Genomic DNA, 23,720 nt, shown 5'->3' with positions numbered 1-23,720 from the left:
ACATAACAGGCAAAAGAAGCCCTGGCAGGTGATATGGTTGCTACTTCATTAATTTTGCAGATGTCTATTCATCTAGTAAAATGAACAGACCCGATTTTGTCTAAGGAAGTTTCTGGCAAGTAGCTAGCTGCTTAGAAATGGAAAAGTTGAGGGTTTTTTCTTAAGAGGAGGAAAAGTGTGTATGTATTGAACACAAACTAAAAGTCTTGGGTTTAACCTCCATCTGTGCTCCACATCTTTAGTTAAGAGCACTACTGCCAGCGTAGTATTGCCAGCTCAGTAAGCTTTGTTTTGTCCTGGGGTCAGAGACACTGAAAGGAAGAAAGAGAAAGAAAGATTAATCTGATAAAGGCATTGCCATTTCTAATCGGACTGATGGGAAACTGTGGTACGAAGTTAAAGAGGCAACACAGGGTGAATTACTGTGATGAACTACCTTAAAGCTGAAGTAATCAAATAGATAGCTTTCACATATAAAAAATACTGTGGCATCTTTATTCATCAACAGTTTTGCACAAGTGTCTCATGTTCAATCCTTTCTGTGAACGACTAAAGCACTTCGATACATTTGATCAGATTAAATCTTATCAGGAGACTCAGCCACTGAGGTGGCCACTTAGAATCATAGAATCAGTAAGGTTGGAAAAGATCTCAAAGATCATCAAGTCCAACCTGTCATCCAACACCTCATGACTACTAAACCATGGCTTCAAGTGCCACATCCAATCCCCTCTTGAACACCTCCAGGGACGGTGACTCCACCACCTCCCTGGGCAGCACATTCTAATGCCCAACAACTCTCTCTGTGAAGAACTTTCTCCTCACCTCCAGCCTAAATTTCCCCTGGCACAGTTTGAGACTGTATTCTCTTGTTCTGGTGCTGGTTGCCTGGGAGAAGAGACCAACCCCCGCCTGTCTACAACCTCCTTTCAGGTAGCACAGATCCCTGGGGCACACCACTAGTGACTGGTTGTCAGCTGGATGTGACACCATTCACCACCACTCTCTGGGCTCGGCCCTCCAGCCAGTTCCTAACCCAGCACAGTGCTGCTGTCTAAGCCATGAACTGACAGCTTGGCCAGCAGTTTGCTGTGGGGAACGGTGTCAAAGGCCTTGCTGAAGTCCAGTAGACTACATCCACAGCCTGCCCCACATTCACCAGGCAGTCACCTGACCATAGAAGGAGATCAGGTTGGTGAGGCAGGATCTGCCCTTCCTAAATCCATGTTGGTTGGACCTGATCCCTTGGCCATCCTTCAGGTGCGCAGTGATTGCCCCAAGATGATCTGCTCCATAATTTTCCCTGGCACTGAGGTCAGGCTAACTGGCCCGGAGTTTGCAGGTTCATCCATCTGGCCCTTCTTGTGGATGGGCATCACATTGGCAGCTTCCAGTCATCTAGGACCTCTTGGTGAGCCAGGACTGGTGGTAAACAGAGAGAGGCTTGGCCAGCTCATCTGCCAGCTCTCTCAGCACCCTAGGATGGATTCCATCTGGTCCTATGGACTTGTGAGTATCCAACTGGCTAAGCAAGTCCTTACCTACTTCCTCCTGGATTTCAGGGGGGACTACACTGTCCCCTGACCCCATCTACCAGAGACCAGTTATCCTGAAGTCCTCCTGCCTTATTGTTGAAAATGGAGGCAAAGAAGGTATTTAGAACCTCAGCCTTTTCCTCGTCTTCAGTTACAATGTTCCCCTCCAAGTCCAATAAAGAGTAGAGGTTCTTCTTGCCCCTCTTTTTTAGCATTAATATATTTATAAAAATGCTTTTTATTGTCTTTCACAGAAGTGGCCAGCTTAAGTTCTAACTGGGCTTTTGCCTCTCTAATTTTCCTCCTACATGATCTAACAACTTCCTTAAGCATATCACTAGTTGCCTCCCCTCCACACCTTTCCAAAGGCAATACATCCTCATTTTTTCCCCTTAATTCTTTCAGGAGCTGCTTGCTCATCCAGGCTGGTCACCTTCCCTGCCGGCTCATCTTTTGGCACATGGGAACTGCCAGTTCCTGTGCCTTCAAGAGCTCTTGTTTGAAGTAGGTCCAACTGTCCCGGACCCTTTTATTCTTAAGGGCTGCTGCCCAGGGTACTTTCTAAATAAGCTGCTTAAACTGGAGTTTGCCCTCCGGAAGCCCAAAGTGAGGGTTCTGTTACTGCTTCTCTTACTTCCCAGAGATAGTTTCTCATTGTCATGGAGAAGAATAAACTTTTCAAAGCTTGAAAATTACCAGCTCCAAGAAGGAACAACAGTACAACCCAGTGCCTGCAGTCATAACCTACTATAATGGAATTGAAAGTGCTTTAGTCTCCTGTATGATGGCAGTAAAACTTTCTCACACAGGCTGACAGCTGAAAACCTGAGGAAGTGTAATTTGTGGCTTCGAGTTCAGAAAGTATTCATACACATAGGCTTCTCATGGAGGGTTTCTGCACATTTGTAGAGGACAAAAGAATTGTGTGTAACAAAATTCAGTAATAAAAAGTGTACCCCTGAGAAACATATAAATAAATTTGATTTAAATAGAGTCAAATGGTGTGAAGAGCAAATGGCATCCTACAGAATTCAGCACAAAACTCCTGTCAAAATTCACCCACATGATTTTAAGAATCATCTTATGATTTGCTCTTAAGAAATGTTGAAATCTTCCCATGATGCTGAATTCCTTGAGTTATTGAAGTTAATGTGCTCTGAAGACACTCAGTATTTTGCAGGACTGTATGCTAGCAAACAACTTCCCATTCTGTGTGATCAAAGGTGATGTTCTATGCCAAACATGATTATGTACCCATATATCACTCTGATTAACATAGGTCTAGGAGTAAATATATAGCTGTTGATGAATTAAATTAAGTGAATAAAGAAAAACTGGTGTACGTGTTGTTAGAACTTTAGTATTTCAACACCGATTGTTGTATCATCCCACAAAAGAGCTGAAAGGATTTAAAACAGTATCTTCCGTGCAAATAGCCTGTTTCTTCCCTCTGAAGTGATAGACCAGTATCCAAAAAGAACATATGCTAATACTGAGAATGATGGACAACAATGAAGAACAAAAACCAAGATATAACTTTGAAATGTTTTCATTTTTCAGTGTTAACCTCATTTACAAACCTGTAAGAAAAGTACAATCTGATTCCATGCCTTCCATTTGACTACTCTGGTTTTGTAGCCTGGAGGATTTACATTAAAGAAAATATCCCATTTTTAGAAAGAATTTTCCTAAGATAATACCTTTTTTTTTTTTTTTTCAAAACTGCAGAAACCAACATGTATTTTTTTTTAGTAATCTTAGAAGCTATACTGCTTTAAAGATCAAGCAAAATCAACTAACACTACTTCAGACATATCACAGTATCACAGTATCACAGTAACTAAGGTTGGAAGAGACCCCAAGGATCATCAAGTCCAACCTGTTCCAACAGACCTCACAACTAGATCATGGCACCAAGTGCCACGTCCAATCTCCCCTTGAACACCTCCAGGGACGGTGACTCCACCACCTCCCTGGGCAGCCCATTCCAATGACGAATGACTCGCTCGGTGAAGAACTTTTTCCTCACCTCGAGTCTAAACCTCCCCTGACACAACTTGAGACTGTGTCCCCTTGTTCTGGTGCTGGTTGCCTGGGAGAAGAGACCAACCCCCTCCTGTCTACAACCACCCTTCAGGTAGTTGTAGAGGGCAATGAGGTCGCCTCTGATCCTTCTCTTCTCCAGGCTAAACAATCCCAGCTCCCTCAGCCTCTCCTCATAGGGCTTGTGCTCAAGGCCTCTCACCAGCCTTGTTGCCCTTCTCTGGACACGTTCAAGTGTCTCGATGTCCTTCCTAAACTGAGGGGCCCAGAACTGGACACAGTACTCAAGGTGTGGCCTAACCAATGCAGAGTACAGGGGCACAATGACCTCCCTGCTCCTGCTGGCCACACTATTCCTAATATAGGCCAGGATGCCATTGGCCTTCTTGGCCACCTGGGCACACTGCTGGCTCATGTTTAGGCGGGTGTCAATCAGCACCCCCAGGTCCCTCTCCGTTTGGCAGCTCTCCAGCCACTCTGACCCCAGCCTGTAGCTCTGCATGGGGTTGCTGTGGCCAAAGTGCAGCACCCGGCACTTAGACTTATTAAATGCCATCCCATTGGACTCTGCCCATCTGTCCAGTCGGTCGAGGTCCCTCTGCAGAGCCTTTCTACCCTCTAACTGACTAACATCTGTTCCCAACTTGGTGTCATCTGCAAACTTGCTGATGACTGACTCAACCCCCTCATCCATATCATCAATGAAGATGTTAAAGAGGATGGGGCCCAGCACTGATCCCTGGGGGACGCCACTGGTGACTGGCCGCCAGCCGGATGTGGCACCATTCACCACCACTCTCTGGGCCCGGCCCTCCAGCCAGTTCCTAACCCAGCACAGAGTGTTGTGGTCCAAACCACGAGCTGACAGCTTAGCCAGCAGTTTACTGTGGGGGACGGTGTCAAAGGCCTTGCTGAAGTCCAGATAGACCACATCCACAGGCCTCCCCACGTCCACCAGACGGGTCACCTGATCATAGAAGGAGATCAGGTTGGAGAGGCAGGACCTGCCCTTCCTAAATCCATGTTGGCTGGACCTGAGCCCTTGGCCATCCTTCAGGTGCGCAGTTATTGCCGCCAGGATAATCTGCTCCATCACTTTCCCTGGCACTGAGGTCAGGCTGACTGGTCTGTAGTTTCCAGGTTCCTCCATCCGTCCCTTCTTGTGGATGGGGACCACAATGGCCAGTTTCCAGTCATCTGGGACCTCTCCAGTGAGCCAGGACTGGAGGAAAATGATGGAGAGCGGCTTGGCCAGCTCATCTGCCAGCTCTCTCAGCACCCTAGGATGGATCCCATCCGGTCCCATGGACTTATGTGTGTCCAAGTGGCTCAGCAGGTCCCGGACTAATTCCTCATGGATTTCTGGGGCATTACACTGCTCCCCGACCCTATTACCCAGCTCAGGAGGCCACTCATCCTGGACTCCCACCTTGCTGTTAAACATTGAGGCAAAGAAGGCGTTCATGACCTCAGCCTTTTCCTCATCTTTACAGAAAGAGTCCTTTATGAGGCTTCCAGTCAAAAGATTGCTGTGCATTTGCTGAAATACATTTATTGGATACTTATCAGGTGTCTTACATGGTGTAGTTTGCAGGACAGTTACACTATTTGCCCAGCTCTGGAATATGTTTTCCCAAACTTTTCAAAGAGAACAATCGACGGTGAAACAGTGTGGAAGTCCTAAAGAAAAAAGAGACAATAGGTGTTAAGTTTGGCTTTCATGATTTTACCTGGGGTTTTTGTTTGTTTTGTCTGTTTGTTTCCTAGGGTATGTTACAGTTCTAAATATTGTCATAGAATCATAGAATTGTTAGGATTGGAAGGGACCTCAAGGATCATCCAGTTCCAAACCCTCTGCCATGCACAGGCACACCTCACACATCAGGTTGCTCACAGCCATATCCACCCTGGCCTTAAAAACCTCCAGGGATGGGGTTTCCACCACCTCCCTGGGCAACCTCTTCCAGTGTCTCACCACCCTCATGGGGAAAAACTTACTAACATCCAATCTGAATCTACCCATTTCTAGTTTTGTCTCATTCCCCCTAGCGCTATCACTCCCTGACACCCTAAGAAGTCCCTCCCCAGCTTTCTTGTAGGCCCCCTTAAGATACTGGTAGGCCACAATTAGGTCTCCTCAGATTCTTCTCCAGACTGAACAGCCCCAACTCCCTCAGTCTGTCCTCATAGGAGAGGTGCTCCAGCCCTCTGATCATCCTCGTGGCCCTTCTCTGGACATGCTCCAGCATGTCCAGGTCCTTCTTGTAACAGAGGCTCGAGAACTGGACACAGTACTCCAGGTGGGGTCTCACTGCACTTCATTATATGACTTAGAATGTAAATTACACAAAATAATGTCTATGAAGCATACATTTTTACATTATACATACATTACTTCGAAGAGGAAGAAGAGGACCAGAGTCAGTTGATTCAATTACAAGTATGCATGCATTTCACACTCTCAGTAACTACAAGCACTGCAAAAATTCCCTGCTCAATAAACTAGATTTTATAGTCTTTCTGCAAATCACGGTATGCAAAATAATATCCACCTCCCTGGCACCTGGGTAGGCTAAAGAAATCAAGACATCCTTGCAATATTTTTAACTTTTCTACCTATACATTAAAATGTGGATATTCAACTATCTCAATGAAAAACAGAGAAAGAAGTATTGCTGTCAGCAAACAGATTAGGAGTTCTGGGAGAGAAGAATATAAGCAGGGTGATTGCTTTTTGTTGTTTTTTTTTTTCTCTCTCTAGAAAAAGGTATTGGCTGTCACATTCAATTTTTTAAAATGCAAATGTTTATAATTCTAAATTGAGTAAGAAATGCAGGTGAACCTGTGCCTTAAAAGTACAATGCAAATACATGCAACAAACAAGGCAGTAAAATAAGCTAAATATTAGAATTTTGATGTATACTAATGCTCATGGAAAATGTTTAGCAAGTCTATAGTATTGAAGATCAAAGTTCTAAATCATTCTTAATATCATTTTTTTCAGCAATACAAAATAGCTGGTTGGCATTCAAGTTGTTTCACCTTTCCAAAAGTAACATGACACAGATGAATCATCTGCTTTCCAACATCTAATAATTAATTCTTAGGAAAGAAGTTGGTCTGAATGCTTCCTACTCTCTTCTCTTGTCAACACAATGCTCTGTGAAACTACAGTCAGTGTCTTCATAATACGTGTGAGGCTATGTGTGAATGAAAGCTAAAATTTTTGCCCCTCCAATACATTTCACAAATTGAAAGGTTTGGTTTTCTCTTAAAAACAGAATGAAAACTTTTTTTTCTTCCCTCTGAAAAACTACATGAAGCAGATTATGTTACTTCACAGTTCAGCTGAATCTTCATAAACTGACATATCAACTACAATTTCTGGCAAGCTTGATGAAAACATTGGCATGGCCCACTGGAGTTTTATCTCCACTGTGTACTGCCAAACTACAATCACAGAATTTCATACATCTCATAGTTAAAAGTCATGTGGCATACACCTTATGTTCATACATCTTAAAACAGCAAGGTAGATAGATATATTCAAAATCAAATACTCCCTCTGTGGTGTCAAAGTCCCCATTCTTAACTGTTCACAGGATAACACCTCCAATGTTTCTCTGTGCCATGTACAACTCAATTTCTTACCCAACTGAAACAGCCTATTTGCATATTTTCCTATTATACTTGAAGAATGGCACAGTATTTTAATTTTCATTGTGTGTTTGGCATCACAAGCACCTTCCTACTGCAGGAAAAGTTGCCCATGTAACCATTATAATAAATATTATTATAACTCCAGCATAACTGCAAATAGTTTCCTTCTCAGTGAAGTTAGTTATATTTAATTTAGTAAATTCACCAGGCTAATGTTGGTTATAGGAATAGGAAAAAAAAAAAAGAGTTCTAGTTACCAAGAAAGCTTTAATTTATGATTAAACAGTAATTCAGAGCAGAATACAGAATCCTTTATTTTTAAAATATGAAGAATGGGTTTAATTTACATGCCAGGACATTTTGGTACAGATTAATAACAAAAAAAGCAGTGAGGCTGGGGTGAGAAAGGGAAAAAAAATAGAAGGTGTACACCTCCCACATCAGGATAAATTCAGGATGGGTAAATCTGAGCATTGAAGAAGCCTTCATTTGCTGGAGCAGACAGCTGTTGCTATTAGGATGCCTGGCCAAACAAAAACAATTGGCTGCCAAAATTAGCTCCTTGGGACGATTTAGGAGCCTTTGAAGTGAACAGTTTTTTGAGCTGGAACTAAGCCCAGTTCCAGCTTCAAACTCAAATCAAAATGACAAAGAGGAAATATTCTGTGCCACACGCCCCCTCAGTGTAAGATTACTTTGGGTTGGCAGCTGTACTGTTTATCTTGTTATTTAAAGGTATTTCATTAGATACTCACAACTGAGCATTTAAACAACTGGCTCTGATTATGATGACAGCAGTTATGTTTGACCACATTTAGTAAACATCATGCAGTCTGATGGATAAATACAAGTGCTGCTGGCTTTACAGTTAGACTAATTAAAGAAGTTTAGAATGTATATAATATAAATGTTGTACAATATGCATATAAAGGATAAATATTTTCAGGAACAGAACCTCAGTGATTTCTGTATTTGAAGATAAAGATTTTATCAGGTTTCAACAGTGTGAGAAAGTAAGATCTAAAACTCCCACTTGGCCTTGCAAAGTCTATCCCACTGCATCATTATAACAGCATAAGGGGAAAGGAATTGCAAGCCAGGCTCTCACAGCCTATCTAATTTGATGATAAAATGTAGGTTCAAGTTGTGCAGTGAAACATTGCAATGCACTGTTGGTAGATTCTGGTAGACTTCCAGCCCAGCCAGCACCCAGGGATGATATTGGAGGAGTCATCAATCCTATTCCTACCTAGCCGGGGGGCCACCAGGCCCCCCGGCCTTTGTTGTCACCACCACCATCACCCAGTGTGCACCATAGGTACTCACCAGTGATGGGAAGAGGATCCCTCAGCCCAGATGGGCTCGGCTTGGGGCTGCTGCCTTTCCTAGGGGGCTTAAAAAGGAGAGTGGGTGGGGAGGGCAAAGTGGCCACACATGGGGTGGGAGGAGACTTCAACAGAGCCCAGGTGCTCTGGGATTTGAGGGGGAAAAGAGTAAAAATGGGGCAGGTGAGGGACTTCTAGGGTGTCAGGTCTAGGACTGGGGGGAATGGGAAAAAAAATTAGAAACGAGTAGATTCAGATTGGATGTTAGGAAGAAATTCCTCCCAATGAGGGTGGTGAGACACTGGAAGAGGTTGTCCAGGGAGGTGGTGGAAGCCTCATCCCTGGAGGTTTTTCAGGCCAGGCTGGATGTGGCTCTGAGCAACCTGATGTGGTGTGAGGTGTCCCTGCTAATGGTAAGGGGTTTGGAACTGGATGATCCTTGAGGTCCCTTCCAACCCCAACAATTCTATGATTCTAAAACAATTTTGCAGTTGAGGCTGGATGATAGGAAGAAATTCTTCACAGTAAGAGTGATTTGCCATTGGAATGTGCTGCCCAGGGAGGTGGTGGAGTCACTGTCCCTGGAAGCGTTTAAAATAAGACTGCATGAGGCATGGTTTGCTTGATTAGAAGGTGCTGGGTGATAGGTTGGACTTGATGATCTTGAAGGTCTTTTTCAACCTGGTTAACTTTGTAATTCTGTAGATTCAAGTTGTGCAGTGAAACATTGCAATGTTAGTAGATTGTGGTAGACTTCCAGGATTATCTTGAGTGTAATGTGATTGCAACATAGCACAGAAGTTATGAAGTTATGTAGATAATCCTTTTCAAGCTGCAAGGACAAAAGTTGCGAGTGCAGCAAAAACAGTTTCTTCAAAACTCTTTTCACCATGAGTTCCTCATTGCTGGTGGCTGGAAACAGTGTACAAATTAATTCTCACATATTCATGAGATTGAATATCTAGTTATTCAGTCTAAGGATCATAGGAGCATGGAGCTGCACTTAGAGGAATTTTTCCACAATACAATCTTAGATCCACCCCCATAACTCTCAGCATCAGAGATGTGTAAGTCTCAGGACTGAGACCTGTTTTTAAATCCCCAAAGTTAATATAACAGCTCCTTTTTAAACTTGTCAAGCTTTGACTCCTCTCAATCTAGTAAACTGTGACTCAAGTTCAAATGACAGGGCTTAACAAGACCTATAGACCCTTTCAATATAGCTGACTACTTGACTGTCATGTGTGCTCATCAGTTCTAAATGATGGAGTCAAAAAAAGGTGATACAAAGCCACCAAAGACTGATCCCAGTCAGCATACTCTGATGTCATGGATTAGACTTGTTAAATGCTCACATTGTTTATCTTTGGAATGCTAAAGCAAATTCAATATAAATATATAAAAAAATAAATCTATAAACAGATTTTATATCTGAGTATGCAGACACACATAAATACAGACCATGCATAAATAACATTGGCAAATCAGTGAGCCCTGGTAGACCTATGAACCTGTGACCTAGCTTGAAGAACTTTGACAATGCATTCCCTCCTATTCTAGTGATAAATTTGCACCACTAGTGTTTCTTTCTGAACTGTTTTGAGAGAACAATTTCCTGTAATATAAAAATGGACTTTGAGATGAGATTGAAATTACAATTAAGTATCTTCTTGGAAATTTAGTGAACTAGAAAGTCAGCTGCTTCATACCAAGGCAAGAATAGGTAAATAGCAGTAGCCTATCTGCTCAGATTTTAAGGCCAGAAAGTGTATTATGACCATTTATTCTCAGCTCCTGCACACACTTTGCAGGTAATTTCCGGTATCAAGTCCACAACAATAATGAAGCCGCTAAGCGCATGATAAACTTGGAACAATAAGCTTACAATAAACTTATGATACCTGATTCACAGCCTTGCATAATCTTTCCCTGTAATGACAGAATTTCATTTTGTTGCATAAATAGACATTTGTTTGCATAAATGGAGATTAAAGTTGCATTAGGTTGCATGAATGTAGATTTCCTTCGTAAGTATGGAGAAGTAACGTGTGGAGATGTTTCAAAGATGAATTGTATAACCTTTCTAATGAATAGCATTCTACCAATAACAGTGATTCAGAGCACCAAGTCCTCTTTTGAGCTGATCTAACAGAATTGAAGACACTGTGTAATCGCATGATGTCATACATGACACCACATGATATGCAAAAGGTAAACCAATCCATTGAAAGTTTGGATCTCAGAAAAACTCTTTTTGTAATATTGGCATAATATCTGTTGCTCCTACAGAGACATACAACTGTAGGTAACTTCTGTTAAGAATCCATGGCAGAAGGAATAACTGAAACATGGGCACATCTGCTAGAATCCTGATTCTATCTTAATGCTACTGAACAGTGAAAATAAGGAACAAAACTGACTTTTCTCCAGTTTGAAATCAATACCCACAGCTACACATCACGACTTTAGAAGACACAATGGAAAATTATTCATAAATGTTCATACAACAGAAGGAAGACACTGAACTGCTGGAGCAGGTCTAGAGGAGAGCCACAAAGATGACCAGAGGGCTGGAGCACCTCTCCTGTGGGCACAGGATACAAGAGCTGGGGCTGTTCAGCCTGGAGAAAAGGAGGCTCTGGGGAGACCTTATAGTGGCCTTCCAGTATGTGAAGGGGGCCTACAAGAATGTCAGGAAGGGATTTTTTGCAAGGGCTTGTTGTGATAGAACAAGAGGGAGTGTACTGAAGCTTGAGGAAGGTAGATTTGGACTGGATGTTAGATAGAAATTCTTTACAGTAAAGACAGTGAGACACTGGAACAGGCTGCCCAAGGAGGTCCATTCCTGGAGATATTCAAGGCTAAATTGGATGGGGCCTTGAGCAACTTGGTCTAGTGGAAGGTGTCCCTGGCCATGGCAGGGAGGTTGTAATTACACGATATTCAAGGTTCTTTGCAACCCTGTGTCCTTCATTTAGGGTAAGCTCATTGAGCAATCTCACTTTCGCCACAAAACTGGGACACACCTTGTGCACATCTAATTTGAATACCCAGGCAGAACTGCTGAGCGCTCACTGTACAGCCATAGCACACAACTCTCTCTGTTTAATACTAAGGGATCACATTTAAGTATTCCTTATGATCCTAATGCTTGTAATAGTAAAATCAGAGTTTTAAATTGAGCTGTCATAGCCTTCTGACCTGTTAATAGCCATGGAGGTCTCTAACAAGGAAGCAAATCAGAAATGGCAAGCTATTATACAAGTAAAATGTTGATCCAGCTAACTCTTACTCTTTGCAAATTTATCAATACTGGTTAACAATACTTCCAACTAGTACAGGGTCCTCTGACATGACAAAATGAGTGTAACAACCCATTCTGTCAATACAACACAAATGTCATTTCAAGTGCTCAAAAGCCACTAAGCTACCCTAAAAAAGATTGATTTATCTGCTCCAGTGTTTCTTTGGGGCAAACTTTTCTCACAACTGAAACCAATTAGTGGGCCTGGCACTTGTAGTGCAGAATGTAGGTCAGCATCAAGTAATAAAAAAGTATTGACTTTTTTCTGTCTGTAAGCAGCATGAAAGGGGTGCCATGGCCTTGTCGTATATGAAAAGAGCTCCATTAATTTCACTTATTTCAACCGGGGCTGTCAAATACTAATGCTTCTATTGCACTTTTCACACAAAGTACATTGACACCAATCCTGGCCCCAGTGAAACAAGTTTACAATATTTCAGTCAGTGAAAGGGGTACTATAATTTTTAATTCCCTGTTGTACATTTAGTCTCTTTAAGCAGCACTGCTCATAAGATCTATTGAGAGATATGAGCTGGGGCATGAATAATGGCTACGCACTTCTTCCCATGGGCAACAGAACCTATTTCTTGGGCACAGCTTCAACAGCTAATTAGCCATAAAGTTCAGGACACAGTTGTTTGGCATAACTCTGTTTTTGTTGCTGGTGGGCACAGACTGCCAATTTTGCTTTCCACCGTGGAGAAATATCCAAAAACGAGGAATAGGTTTTCTGTGACTTAAGGCTATAAAATTGAAAAGCTAATGTGTTAACCAATTGGGTCAACTAGCCCCTTCAAATAAGAGATAATAACAAAAGCCTGGATCATGCCTTAGGGACGGGAGCTCATTGTGTCAGTGCAGAGGTATTGACTTCCAGGGAAAAGCGTGCCTAATCGGAGTTCCCTGCACTACAGTGGACAAGTGACCACTGCTGTGATGACAGCAGTAGAATTACACCTTTCCCTAATCAGCTTTCCAGCCCAATGCAGAGGAGAACAAGGAGCCATCATCATAACCCCTCCTTCAACTGACTATTACTGCTACTAATTCTAAACACTCTAAATTCTGTTCTTTTGGGTAAGCACAATGAAAAACCTTGTGTTACCATAAAGACTTTATGAGCTTCTCCATACTGTGGATTGACATAGCAGTGGTCAAACTGATCTAAAATGTTAGGGTTCTACTTCCCTGTATTGTCTGCAATTTCCCTCTTAACAAAAAAAAAGACAGACAGAGGGTTTTTGCTTGTTTTTTGGTAAGTGAAGTTTATGGTTCTTCTTTACAAGCTTCAGAGCTGAGTGTGATATCTAATTCATTCCCTAATTACCTCCTGCAAATGCAAACATCATCAACAACAATAAAACTCTTTGATTGAAAAAGACTGGGTTACTGTGGTAGAAGGCAATTTTCTACTTACTTTAATGACTTTGCAAGTGCAAGTCTCACCCTTTGAATCAACTTGTTATTAGATCTTAAAATAAAATTATATTGTATAACCAGCAAAAAAGGCAACTTTATAACCTTCTGTGTTACATTTACACAAGGCAAGGGTTTTTTTCTACTTGTTAGTTTTAGTCTTTTATTGACATTATTATAATGTGCTGTGAAAAAAAGAAAAAAAGGGGGAAAAAAGAGGGAAATTATGTTCACAGTAGGAAATCTAACAACACTGTTTTAATACCCTAACTCCCAAACAGAAAGAGAAAACAGTAATTGCTGTTTAATTTATGTAACAAACATTTCATTATTATTACACGTAAATTTCCATGGAGATTTATAATGATCACTTACATATTTCATCTTTTGGAATTATAAATGAGGAAACCAAACTCAAACAGTGCTTGCTAGAAATGATAACATATTTCTAATTATGGTCCAGAAATCTGAAAACCCCCCGAACTGATAATCACAGAATGTTAAGGGTTGGAAGGGACCTCAAAAGATCATTTAGTCCAATCCCCCTGCTTGAGCAGGACAACTTAAAGCAGGTCACAGGTTTAGATTGCTGCTGCCTGATGTATCCAGTACAAGCAGAGCAGCAGCATGTGCTCTTCTGTGACAGTCTAACATGAAAATCATAACTCTATTTCTCCCTTGCTCTAGTATTCTGGGAAGGAAGTGTTCTGCTACTAATCTGTGCTCACTGAAGCCTGCTCAGCAGTTAAGCTCTGCTAATTTGTGCTCCAGAGACAACTGGAGATAACTGGCTAACACAAGTCAAGCTCCCACCTATGCAGGGTAGGAGCCTTAGAAAGAGCCTGTTTCCACTCCAGCATGGTTAGAAGTTTGGACAAAGAAACAAAACGTAACACATTGTACCCTTCCATAGCTGCACAAATTAAGCTATAATGTCACAGACAATAACAATGTTTTTGAGAGGGCAATAGCTTGAAACACTGTACAAGGAAAGAATAAATATCTCTAAATAATATGGGTTTCTAATAATGAATCATTAAGGGTTAGAAATGTGTTAGCCCTTACATGCAAAGGCTTTGTTGGAAGTTTTGTGCAAGAAAGGACAAAGGGGAAAAGGGGAAGGATTTGGTTCAGTGAATTACTTTTTCTCCTAAGTATTTCCTTTAAAATTAACCACAGTATCGCAGTATCACTAAGGTTGGAAGACCTGGGATCTGAAACCAGCCTGTCATTTGTGTCAGGTATAATATAAGTAGCAATGAAGATTTGTGGTTCAAATTTGCATTTGTTACATTTACTTAGTATTTTGTAGTCATTGTGGCTGCCCAAGGGGAAGGCAGGTTGGAATTCCCAGCTGTAGCCTCTGAGTTAATTTATTCCATTTATTGATGATCTGCAAGCCAGACAACTGTCTGGCCCTTCCTCCCAAACATGTACTAGCTTTGCAATGCTTAAAAAGAAATATGTTGTCCTTTATAAATAACTGCTCAGATAATTAATTTATTTATGTGTTTAAAGCTAATCTGCTGAAGATGAATAAATCACCTTTATGTAGACACTTTTCAGGTCTTTTTAGACATACTCAGAGCCAGTGTCAAGATTAAAAGTATAGTTTGCAACACGAAAAGTTACAGTTCGTGCTGCACTATGTTATGAAACAACATCATCCAAATTCTGAATGTCTGTATTTGAACCAAAATTGCCAAAGATAATATTCTATTTTTTCAACTAATGTAGTCATTTTTTACAAGTAAATTAAATTAAGAAGCCAATAAGAATTTCTCTGCAAGTTATTTCATACTTGGATACCCTTGAACTTTACTGAATCTGGGCTAAAAAAATAAATGTGCACTTGAAATAGTTCAGTAGGTATTCAGAATCCCGAGAGGTGTTTATTTGCTATTGTCATGTAAATGTCTACTTCTTGCAGGGTATTTTAACAAAATATCTTTGAAAAGGGGAGTAGACGTTCATCTTTGTTTGTTTAGATGTATTAAGTAACTTTCTCAAGTATAAAAGCACACTGTTATGTAATACATGACCCTTTTATGAAGTTATTAAATCTGAGGTGGAGCTATGCCTAACATTGTATTTCTGTATACAGAAGAATACAGAGAGATTTAAAAGCATCTGATGAAAAAGCAAAGAACATATTTTTATCACAGTATTTGTAAACCAACTCTTGTCTTGCCCATCACACATATTCTGCTAGCAACAGGACTTGTATTAGAAAAGAATGCACTTAGGGATAAGTATCTTGACTTAGTCCATTTATAAGATGACCCTTTCATTGTCTAATCTGTTCAACCATAACATTCTCTTTCCAGCTGAAATTAAGCCAGTGCCCATTGCTGACTGCCAAGACAAACTCGACCACTTTTAACCTGCTGGAATAAAGCCAGAAAATGATTAACCTGCCAAGATCAGCTATTTCTAACTTGCCAAAATTATGCCACTAGGAGTTAAGGAGGAAAAATTTCTGAGTTGAAATCCTCAAGTGAAATTATTTTTTATCTTATCAGGTTAAGTTGTAGTGTGGGGTTTGTTTGTTTGTTTGTTTGTTAGGGTTTTTTTTAAGTTGTAATCATATACAATCAAATTTTTTTTTTAAATGCAGTTCCAGTGAGCAATGTTAGGGATTGGAAAAGAACTCAAAAGGTCATGCAGTCCAACACCCACCCACCCCAACTCCCCCTCCCGCCCTGTCCTGATCAAGATCACCTAAAGTGGTCATGCAGGAGTGCATCCAGGTGAGTTTTGAATGTCTCCAGAGAAGAAGACCCCACAACCTCTCTGGGCAGCCTCTTCCACTGTTCTGTCACCCTCACAGGGAAAATGTTTTTCCTTATGTTTACATGGAGCCTACTATGTTCCAGCTGGCACCCACCGCCCCTTGTCCTTTTGTTGGACAGAACTGACACTCACCCTTCACCTATTTATACTGGACTCTTTCAAGCAGTTCCCTGTCTTTCTTGAACTGAGGGGCCCAGAACTGGACAAAACATTCCACATGCAGACTCACCAAGGCAGAGGAGAAGAGAAGGAGAACCTCTCTCAACCTGCTGACCACACCTCTTCTAATACACTCCAGAGTGCCATTGGCTTTTGTGGCCACAAGGGTACATTGCTGGCTCACAGTCATTCTTATGTCTGCCAGGACCCCCAGGTCCCTTTCCCCTGCACTGCTCTCCAATAATATGAGTTAGCAATGTGCCCTATCAATGGTGCAAGCTAAAGAGGAAAACAGCTTTCCTGTCTTATAAACACAGGCTACCCTCAGAATAGGCTGAAATGATCAAGTAGGAAAAGGCCTTTCTCATTTTGCAGGCAGCTTAGTTTGGAGATCAGGAAACACTAGAAAAACTCCTATCCCCTGCTCAGAAATCTTCTCACTAATCAATAAAAGTGGAACAATAGGTTTTAAGTTAATACCTATTGCTATATTTTCCTGTCTGTGTTTACTCCTTTATGATAACATATCTTCCTTGTGTGACATGTTTTTCTTCATTTTTCAATAGCACTTTTTCTCCTGTGTAAATCTACCAGGTCTTTGATATAGTTCAGGAACAGGATCAGCAACATTGATTATTCACTGAGGTGCCACAGATTTGTTTTGTCATTGACCTGAGGCTAGTCATGTCAAACTGATGATGATTAAGAAACTTTAAGGAAAGGAACAGTTGATATTTATAGCCAGATTCAACAGTGCTCAGAAAACTTAGATCACATATATTAGCACAAATTTAAAAATTAGATTGTTAAACACTTCAAAAACTAAATTCATGCTGGCTTGATTCAGATACAAATATCTGCTATATATACTAAACATGACAACTTGTGCAAACATATTCTATGGAATTACATAAGCAAAAGCCTAATTTCATTTTTCAGCTGGATAACTTCCAAACTAAATTCTGCACTCCACTGTCCATGTTGATGAAAGAATTCAGCGTTAAACTTTCTTTAACATCTGTGTCTTTAATGTCCATGCACAACTTTGAATGTACAGCTGAGTACTTTTATACCTTACAAATGAATAGGAGCTAGGGGTTTTTTACAACATTTTATATGCTAATTTATTCATTGACAGTGTAGCAGCAGCATGAGTTATACTGTAAAGTTTCCTATACTTCTGTGAAGACTTTGGATTTGACCTGAAATGTGGAAATTCTTTAAATAGCAAAACATTTTGGTCTTCCTTCTGCCAAAGGCTTGGGTATCTGCAAAAACTACAAATCATGCCAAAGTGAGTGATATATGAAGGACCACGATCCACTAGGAAATAAGCGAAGACCAACTCATTCATTTAATTTAGGTTCTTCAGTGGGATTTGAACCATCCAGCCCACAAACCATGTCTCATGAGATTGCAGCATACATCCAGTCCACAGTAATAATGATTCATATACATATATGTGTATATGCTTTATTGCTACCTTTAGCTGGATTAAAAGCAATACATCAAATTTTATACTTCTGCTTCTTTTATTAGCTTTCTAGCACTTGATCAGCTGATAGAGGTGATAATGAAATGTTTTTTTATAAACTGTAGTTTGTATGTCCTGTCCTGAGAATGTAATATTTCAAAAAATAGCCTAAGCTTTGGGGAAAAAACCAATTACAGAAACAGCATTAAAAATGCCAAGCACTGGGCAGAAGCAATTCTGGATCAGTTTAAAAAAGTGATTGATGAAACTCTAATCTGAGCTGAAGGAACAGTTTCACGACAAGCTGTGACCATTCCACACACTTCATTAGCTGCCATAATTAGCCTGGTGTTTCAATTTGTTAGAACTGGTGGGGACAATTTTACTCAGAATGCAAACATCAAAAAACAGGGTGCCTCAGACTTCAGAAGAGGCTGATGAGAAGCTTTTCTAGTCTCTGTTAACTAAAAGATTAATTACAGCTGATGGGAGGCTGTACTCTGATTGTCACTCTGTCTATGTGCATTACTTTTAGCATTAGAAGAAAGACATGGTTGACACTACACTGCTCAATCAAGCAGCTTTGCATTAGTGTACAAAGTCTGTTAATAAGCAATGCTTTTATTGTTTCTCTTTTTCCATTCCCCACACTCTCTAAGTTTGACACTTTCATACCTAACAAGTTACACTTTAAAAGAACAGTCTCAGTTGCTGGTGACAAGCGCCTACCACTTACACTGCCACTCCTTCACACAATACAGGTGAGAGATCCTAGCATGTCTCATAGCTACTGGTTCACAATATAATTAGTACCTGCTCTCACAGTCAAAAGGTAAACTCTTACTCAAATAATCTCATGGAAAACAAAAACAATACAGTTGTGAGACAGATATTGTGTGCATCATGGCCTTTATACCTTATCCCCTTTGGGTGCTGCTACTTTTGTACATTAACACATCAAAGCTTGTGAGGTTATTTAAATGGAAGTGAAGTATGAATTCAAAGTGCAAAGGGATTAATTCCATAACTCTCATTCTAGAATATTAACACATGGCCATACACCTACTCATAAATAACTCCTTATGTGAATATGGCTTTCAGTTTCCCTACATATTTCATGCTGAGATCAAGAAAAACCTGTAAGAGAAAAAAGAATCTAGTTTCTCTATCACAGTGGAATATCCTTTTAACCTGAGTTTATAAAGGGCACATTGAAAACAGTTTTTCATTGCATTACATGAATAAACACTGAAGTGTATGCCAAAGTGAATATCTTATTAGTATTTAAAATGCAGCAAATAAATTCAGAGTTGATTCATGATAGAATTTTTAAAGAAAGAAGCAGAATCTACTTACGTCAAACCATTAAGACAACAAGCCCTGTATATTACTTACAGTCTTTAATTCACTGTAATGTAAGTGTACAGCGGTATCTGCATCTTTCCAGGGAATGTAGATTAATCTAAAATCCATTTTATGGCACTGAAGTTCTGCTGCTCTAAGAATAATCTACTCTTGCTTTCTGGACAGACCATCAAAACAACAAAAACTTGAAGTCTTTCTCCCAGCTTGGGCATATACCTGACATAAATTCTTAGAATCCATCCAGAACAGATACAGGTGTTAATAATACTACAAATTATACAACTATTCAATCATAATGGGTCATTGTGACAAAATATATCCTTCTGGCATAATTTCTGTAGTCCTAATTGTATTTGTTGCAAGCAGTGCTTCTGATCTTAGACGACAGTCTGCCAACTCACCAACATGCATTTAAAGATAAGAGTAAAAAATTAGTATCTATTTTTCTGTGAAAATGGGTGACACTCTCATTAGGACATTCTTTATATATAGTACTTACCTAAATACTAATTATATTAATTATGGGCCAGATCCTGATGCACATGAGCCCAGTTCAATGGATATATTTCAATTATGCTAGGCGCTGAGGATCACTTGTCATATCTACATTTTTCAACAGTTATATGGACCGTGTAATTCTTAGAGGACCATGAAAATCTTTCTGCTACTTTTAGTTCAACTCCGTTTAACCAGCACAAACAAAGGCTAGGTAATATCAAATACTAAGCAGCTTACTTTTGCAGCTCTGTTCCATAAAGAATCTTAAGTGGCTTCAAAATGTAGCCTTTTTAATTCAGTATCATGGCAAATTGAATTGAGATGAAATACATTATGTTTGGCAGACATATAAACAAATCTACTTAATTCCAAGAATGCTCAACAACCCATCACAAAACTGTCATCAAAAGGCAAGGCCAAGCACTTCCCAGTTTAGCATGAGGATTTTCAACTACAGAAAACAAAATAATATCCAAATAGTGAACGTTTTAAAATAATATAAACAAACCAAATCTGATGTACCTTCAAACTCTACTGTTTCCAGCTCAACTGATATTTTTTTCCATTAAAAGCTGTGCACAAGTTATTGTAAGGTACTGAAGAAATTGGTCAAGATACTCTGTTCCTAAAGTGTTTCTGATTAAACAAGAGACTTTAAAATACTTAAGCAATGTGTACAATGGGAATTATTTAGAAAGTTAAAACATACATATATCCCTCTCAAAGAAATAGTGGTTAAAGTTAGCTTTATTATTTTATTACTAAAAAGCCAGGGGTTTTTTTATGCCACTAACAAATTATTAAATGAGGAAGGTGGGAAAAGTAAGACATTTATCATCCAACAGACAAATGACACAGGATTGCTAGTTAGACAGTATAATAAGCACCATCTAATTTTCTCTTTCGAATCAATTTATTCTTCAAAGCCTCGGATCATCATCAAGGGACTGCATTTCCCATTCAGAAAGTACAGAAGTGAAAAACAGGTTTTAGAAAATACTCAACTAGTTGCTGACAAACCCTTACAAAAAGCCACTAGAAAGGATTTGTTTAGAAGACAGTAATTTGCTTTACTGTGTTAGCTTCCTTCTACACCTATGAAAATAATTTGGCAGATCTCTGGTAGTTAACAATCATTTCCATTGCATATCTCAAGAGTAGCTTTTTTTGAAGGCACCCCAGCTATGGTGACCTTAAACAATTTCTCAAAATAAACAATCTGTAGCTCAGCAACTTTTCTAATGGGAGATCTGAAAGTGATCTTCATGACAAAATGCATTTCTGCAAATATGACACAGTCACTGTGGTGAGTTGAGATTTCCTACCCCTCCCCAACATTAACTTTGCCCGACCATCTCAGTTGGAAGTAAATGGAAGCTTTATTTACAAGCAAAACTACAATCTATTATGGAATGCCACGATTATGTACAAAATCTGCATTATTTACAATATTTACAATTAACAAACAACATGAGAAACCCCCTGGTCAAGAAGACCAGGAAAGCTGTCCCTATGTCCCACCACCCCCTGTCCAAAAGGGAGAAAGGAGAAGAGAAAAAGTAAGTAGCTGTTAGACTTTACCAAAACAATGCAGCCAAGGTCAAGCAGAAGTAGATAAGTATCCCTTCAGAGCTCGAAGCAAGCAGAGAAGAGAAGCCCCCAGAATGTTTTTGGTACAAGCAGTCTTATGGCAGATACCTCTCCAATGAAATTGGTTAGAATTATCTCTGGTTTTCCTTTTTACACCCAACAGTGATTTATTTACATTCTGTTACTTTTCTGCTCAAAATCTATAACAAAATTTTAAAGGCACAGCCTAAAACTACCACAGTCACTGAGTGAACTGTCAAAAGCTGAAACTGTAATTTGCTCTCTTGGAAGACAGAATGGGTGTGTCTTATAATGAAGGAGCCAAATGCTTCAGCTCCAAGGAACACACAGCACTAAAGAGCAATACTGCTGTAGGGGAATTGTCCTATATGAAAGCAGGGAATTACTCAAGTTGATTTTCACATGAAGATACAGCAGTGTTCTGTCTCACAGTGGCTCTTCTAAAAGCAGAAAATATATGCCACAGGATAAAACCATAGACTTTCCACATAAGATGCAATGTTGTAGGACCAGATCCTTGGATTTAAATTATTTGGCTTGATGCAGGACTAGGGATAGGAAGAAAAGTGACAGTAAGCAGCCTTGTCTTGGAAACAGACAGTTGATAACTCAAACTAAGTGTCTATTTGAAGCATCTGAATATATAAGTCATGTCAGCGGCAATAATCATACAGAGACCATCTTGCTGGCCAAGAATTGCTGGAGTGCAACACACTTTGGGAACAACCTTTATTATCCCTGACATGGCTCATGAGGAAAAGGATAGTGTAATAAACAAACTCTTGCAGATCATCTGATCAATCCACTACAACAGAGGCAGTTTTGGCTGCCACATTATGTCACCTCTGCATTGCCTAGGAAAACACATTGCTGTTGGATTGGGGAACTAAGAATCTGATATTCAAAAGACATGCTAGCTCTTCTCATTGTACACTAGTAACTTCTGTCACAAAACACAGTGGTAAACCTGGCCTTAGAAGTTTTTAAAGATGTAAGAAGATTACATGATTAGTGCAGGTGAATATCACATGTTTTAGAAAATATTCTTTATTTTCTTAATTAAAATGAAAATTAGCATGGAGTCACAATCTCAGAAAGAAAACTTTTAAAACCTCACACATACTGTGTACCTATCTCACGTTCAATTGCTGCAAGGTTATAGGAAATCGAGTTAAGGAGATGTTTAAATATATTTCAGCCCAGGCATAGTTGGAAAGGCATGAATAGTGTATCAAACAGTTCTGCTGCATAACCACAACATCTACTGGAGTTTTGTGAGTATATTGTTGGGTCTACAATGGTTGCAACTAATTTTTAAACAGAATACACTGCTTCTTACCTCCTGCCCTACTTTTCTCAGTGATACTGTACAAAGATAAATTTGCTGTGGAACCACGGAACACAGTGGTCTCAGAAGAATACGGAGGAAAATGGGTTGGCCATGGCTATGTAGAATAGAGTCACATTCACTTTCTCAGCCATTGACATTTTCAAGCTATAGTAGGTTCTCCTTGTGGGTCCCTCCTCACCTATCTGGAATTTAGGGCCCTACCTGATAACACGATTCCACTTGGCCCATAATATGAGCAACAATGAAAATCACAGCAGCTATTAAACTTTCTGAGGCAGCAGACTATACAAAATAGGATGAAATCCTTGGACATGCAAGTCCAACATAGTGAAGTCATGAATTACACAGTTGAGACATCGAGAATTGATCTTTCTGATCTTCTTTGTAGTAGAAAGCAAGTTAAAGATCAAGAATTTATTCCATAGTCTGTTATCCCAAAGAGGAGATTTCTACCAGTTTCTTGGACAAAAAGCCAAACTTATGCCTAGTGTAAATAAATGAAAGTCATGCTTATATTGTGGTATTCTTTATAAAATCTCTAGCCTAAACTACAGGCACACACTGGTGTTTATCTGTTATACATGTCATAATTTAATTAAATACTTCTGCAACTTCACATAATCTAAGTAGAAGGGAATCTCTTCCCAACATAACTGACTGAAGCTGTTGATTGTGCCTTTTTCTACATTGGCTGAATTTGAGTTTGTAATTGTCTGCCTCTGGTAACAAAGATGAAAATGATACAATTTATATAAGGAACAAGTATTGCCTGCTCTAATGGCTACACAATACAGTACGAAAGTGCCAGTAGGGTTGACCAGAGCCAAATTTCTACTGCACATCAAAACCAGAATTGTATTGGTAGTGAATTACAAGGTCTGTTCTTCCTAGCCTAGGCAAAGCTGTGGCAATCAGAAATATCTTGATATTTGATTAATGCTGCCAGTACTCTATAAGTTATTTCCACTCGGCAACATCTAATAATTTAATTATTTCCTAGTATTAATGGAATGAAACAATTCAAAACAAACAGCTAGGATCACTGTTTTGCAGGAAGCCCATAATCATTAATTCACACATGTAGAAATCTTCCTAAAATTATATTAAGCTGGCCTGTTGAGCTTGAAAGGCATATTTTATCCCAATCAATGCATAAAAGTAAAATTATCCATAACTAAGGCATGTT

At 39.8% G+C, this 23,720-nt stretch overlaps 1 protein-coding gene across 1 annotated transcript in view; it reads right to left on the bottom strand.

The window, feature by feature from the left end:
* Nucleotides 1-5,177: 5,177 nt before the first annotated feature.
* SPATA17 (spermatogenesis associated 17) overlaps nucleotides 5,178-23,720 on the bottom strand; it is an 87,513-nt gene continuing 68,970 nt past the window's right edge. The window contains exon 10 of the mRNA XM_009900091.2: nucleotides 5,178-5,258. Coding sequence (XP_009898393.2) covers nucleotides 5,178-5,258 — 81 coding nt within the window. The remainder of the gene's footprint in view (nucleotides 5,259-23,720) is intronic.

This window comes from Dryobates pubescens, chromosome 2 (assembly GCF_014839835.1).
Source record: "Dryobates pubescens isolate bDryPub1 chromosome 2, bDryPub1.pri, whole genome shotgun sequence".
Taxonomy (NCBI): Eukaryota; Metazoa; Chordata; class Aves; order Piciformes; family Picidae; genus Dryobates; species Dryobates pubescens.
Note: the sequence above shows the minus strand (reverse complement) of the source record. Positions and strands in the feature narration are given on the sequence as shown.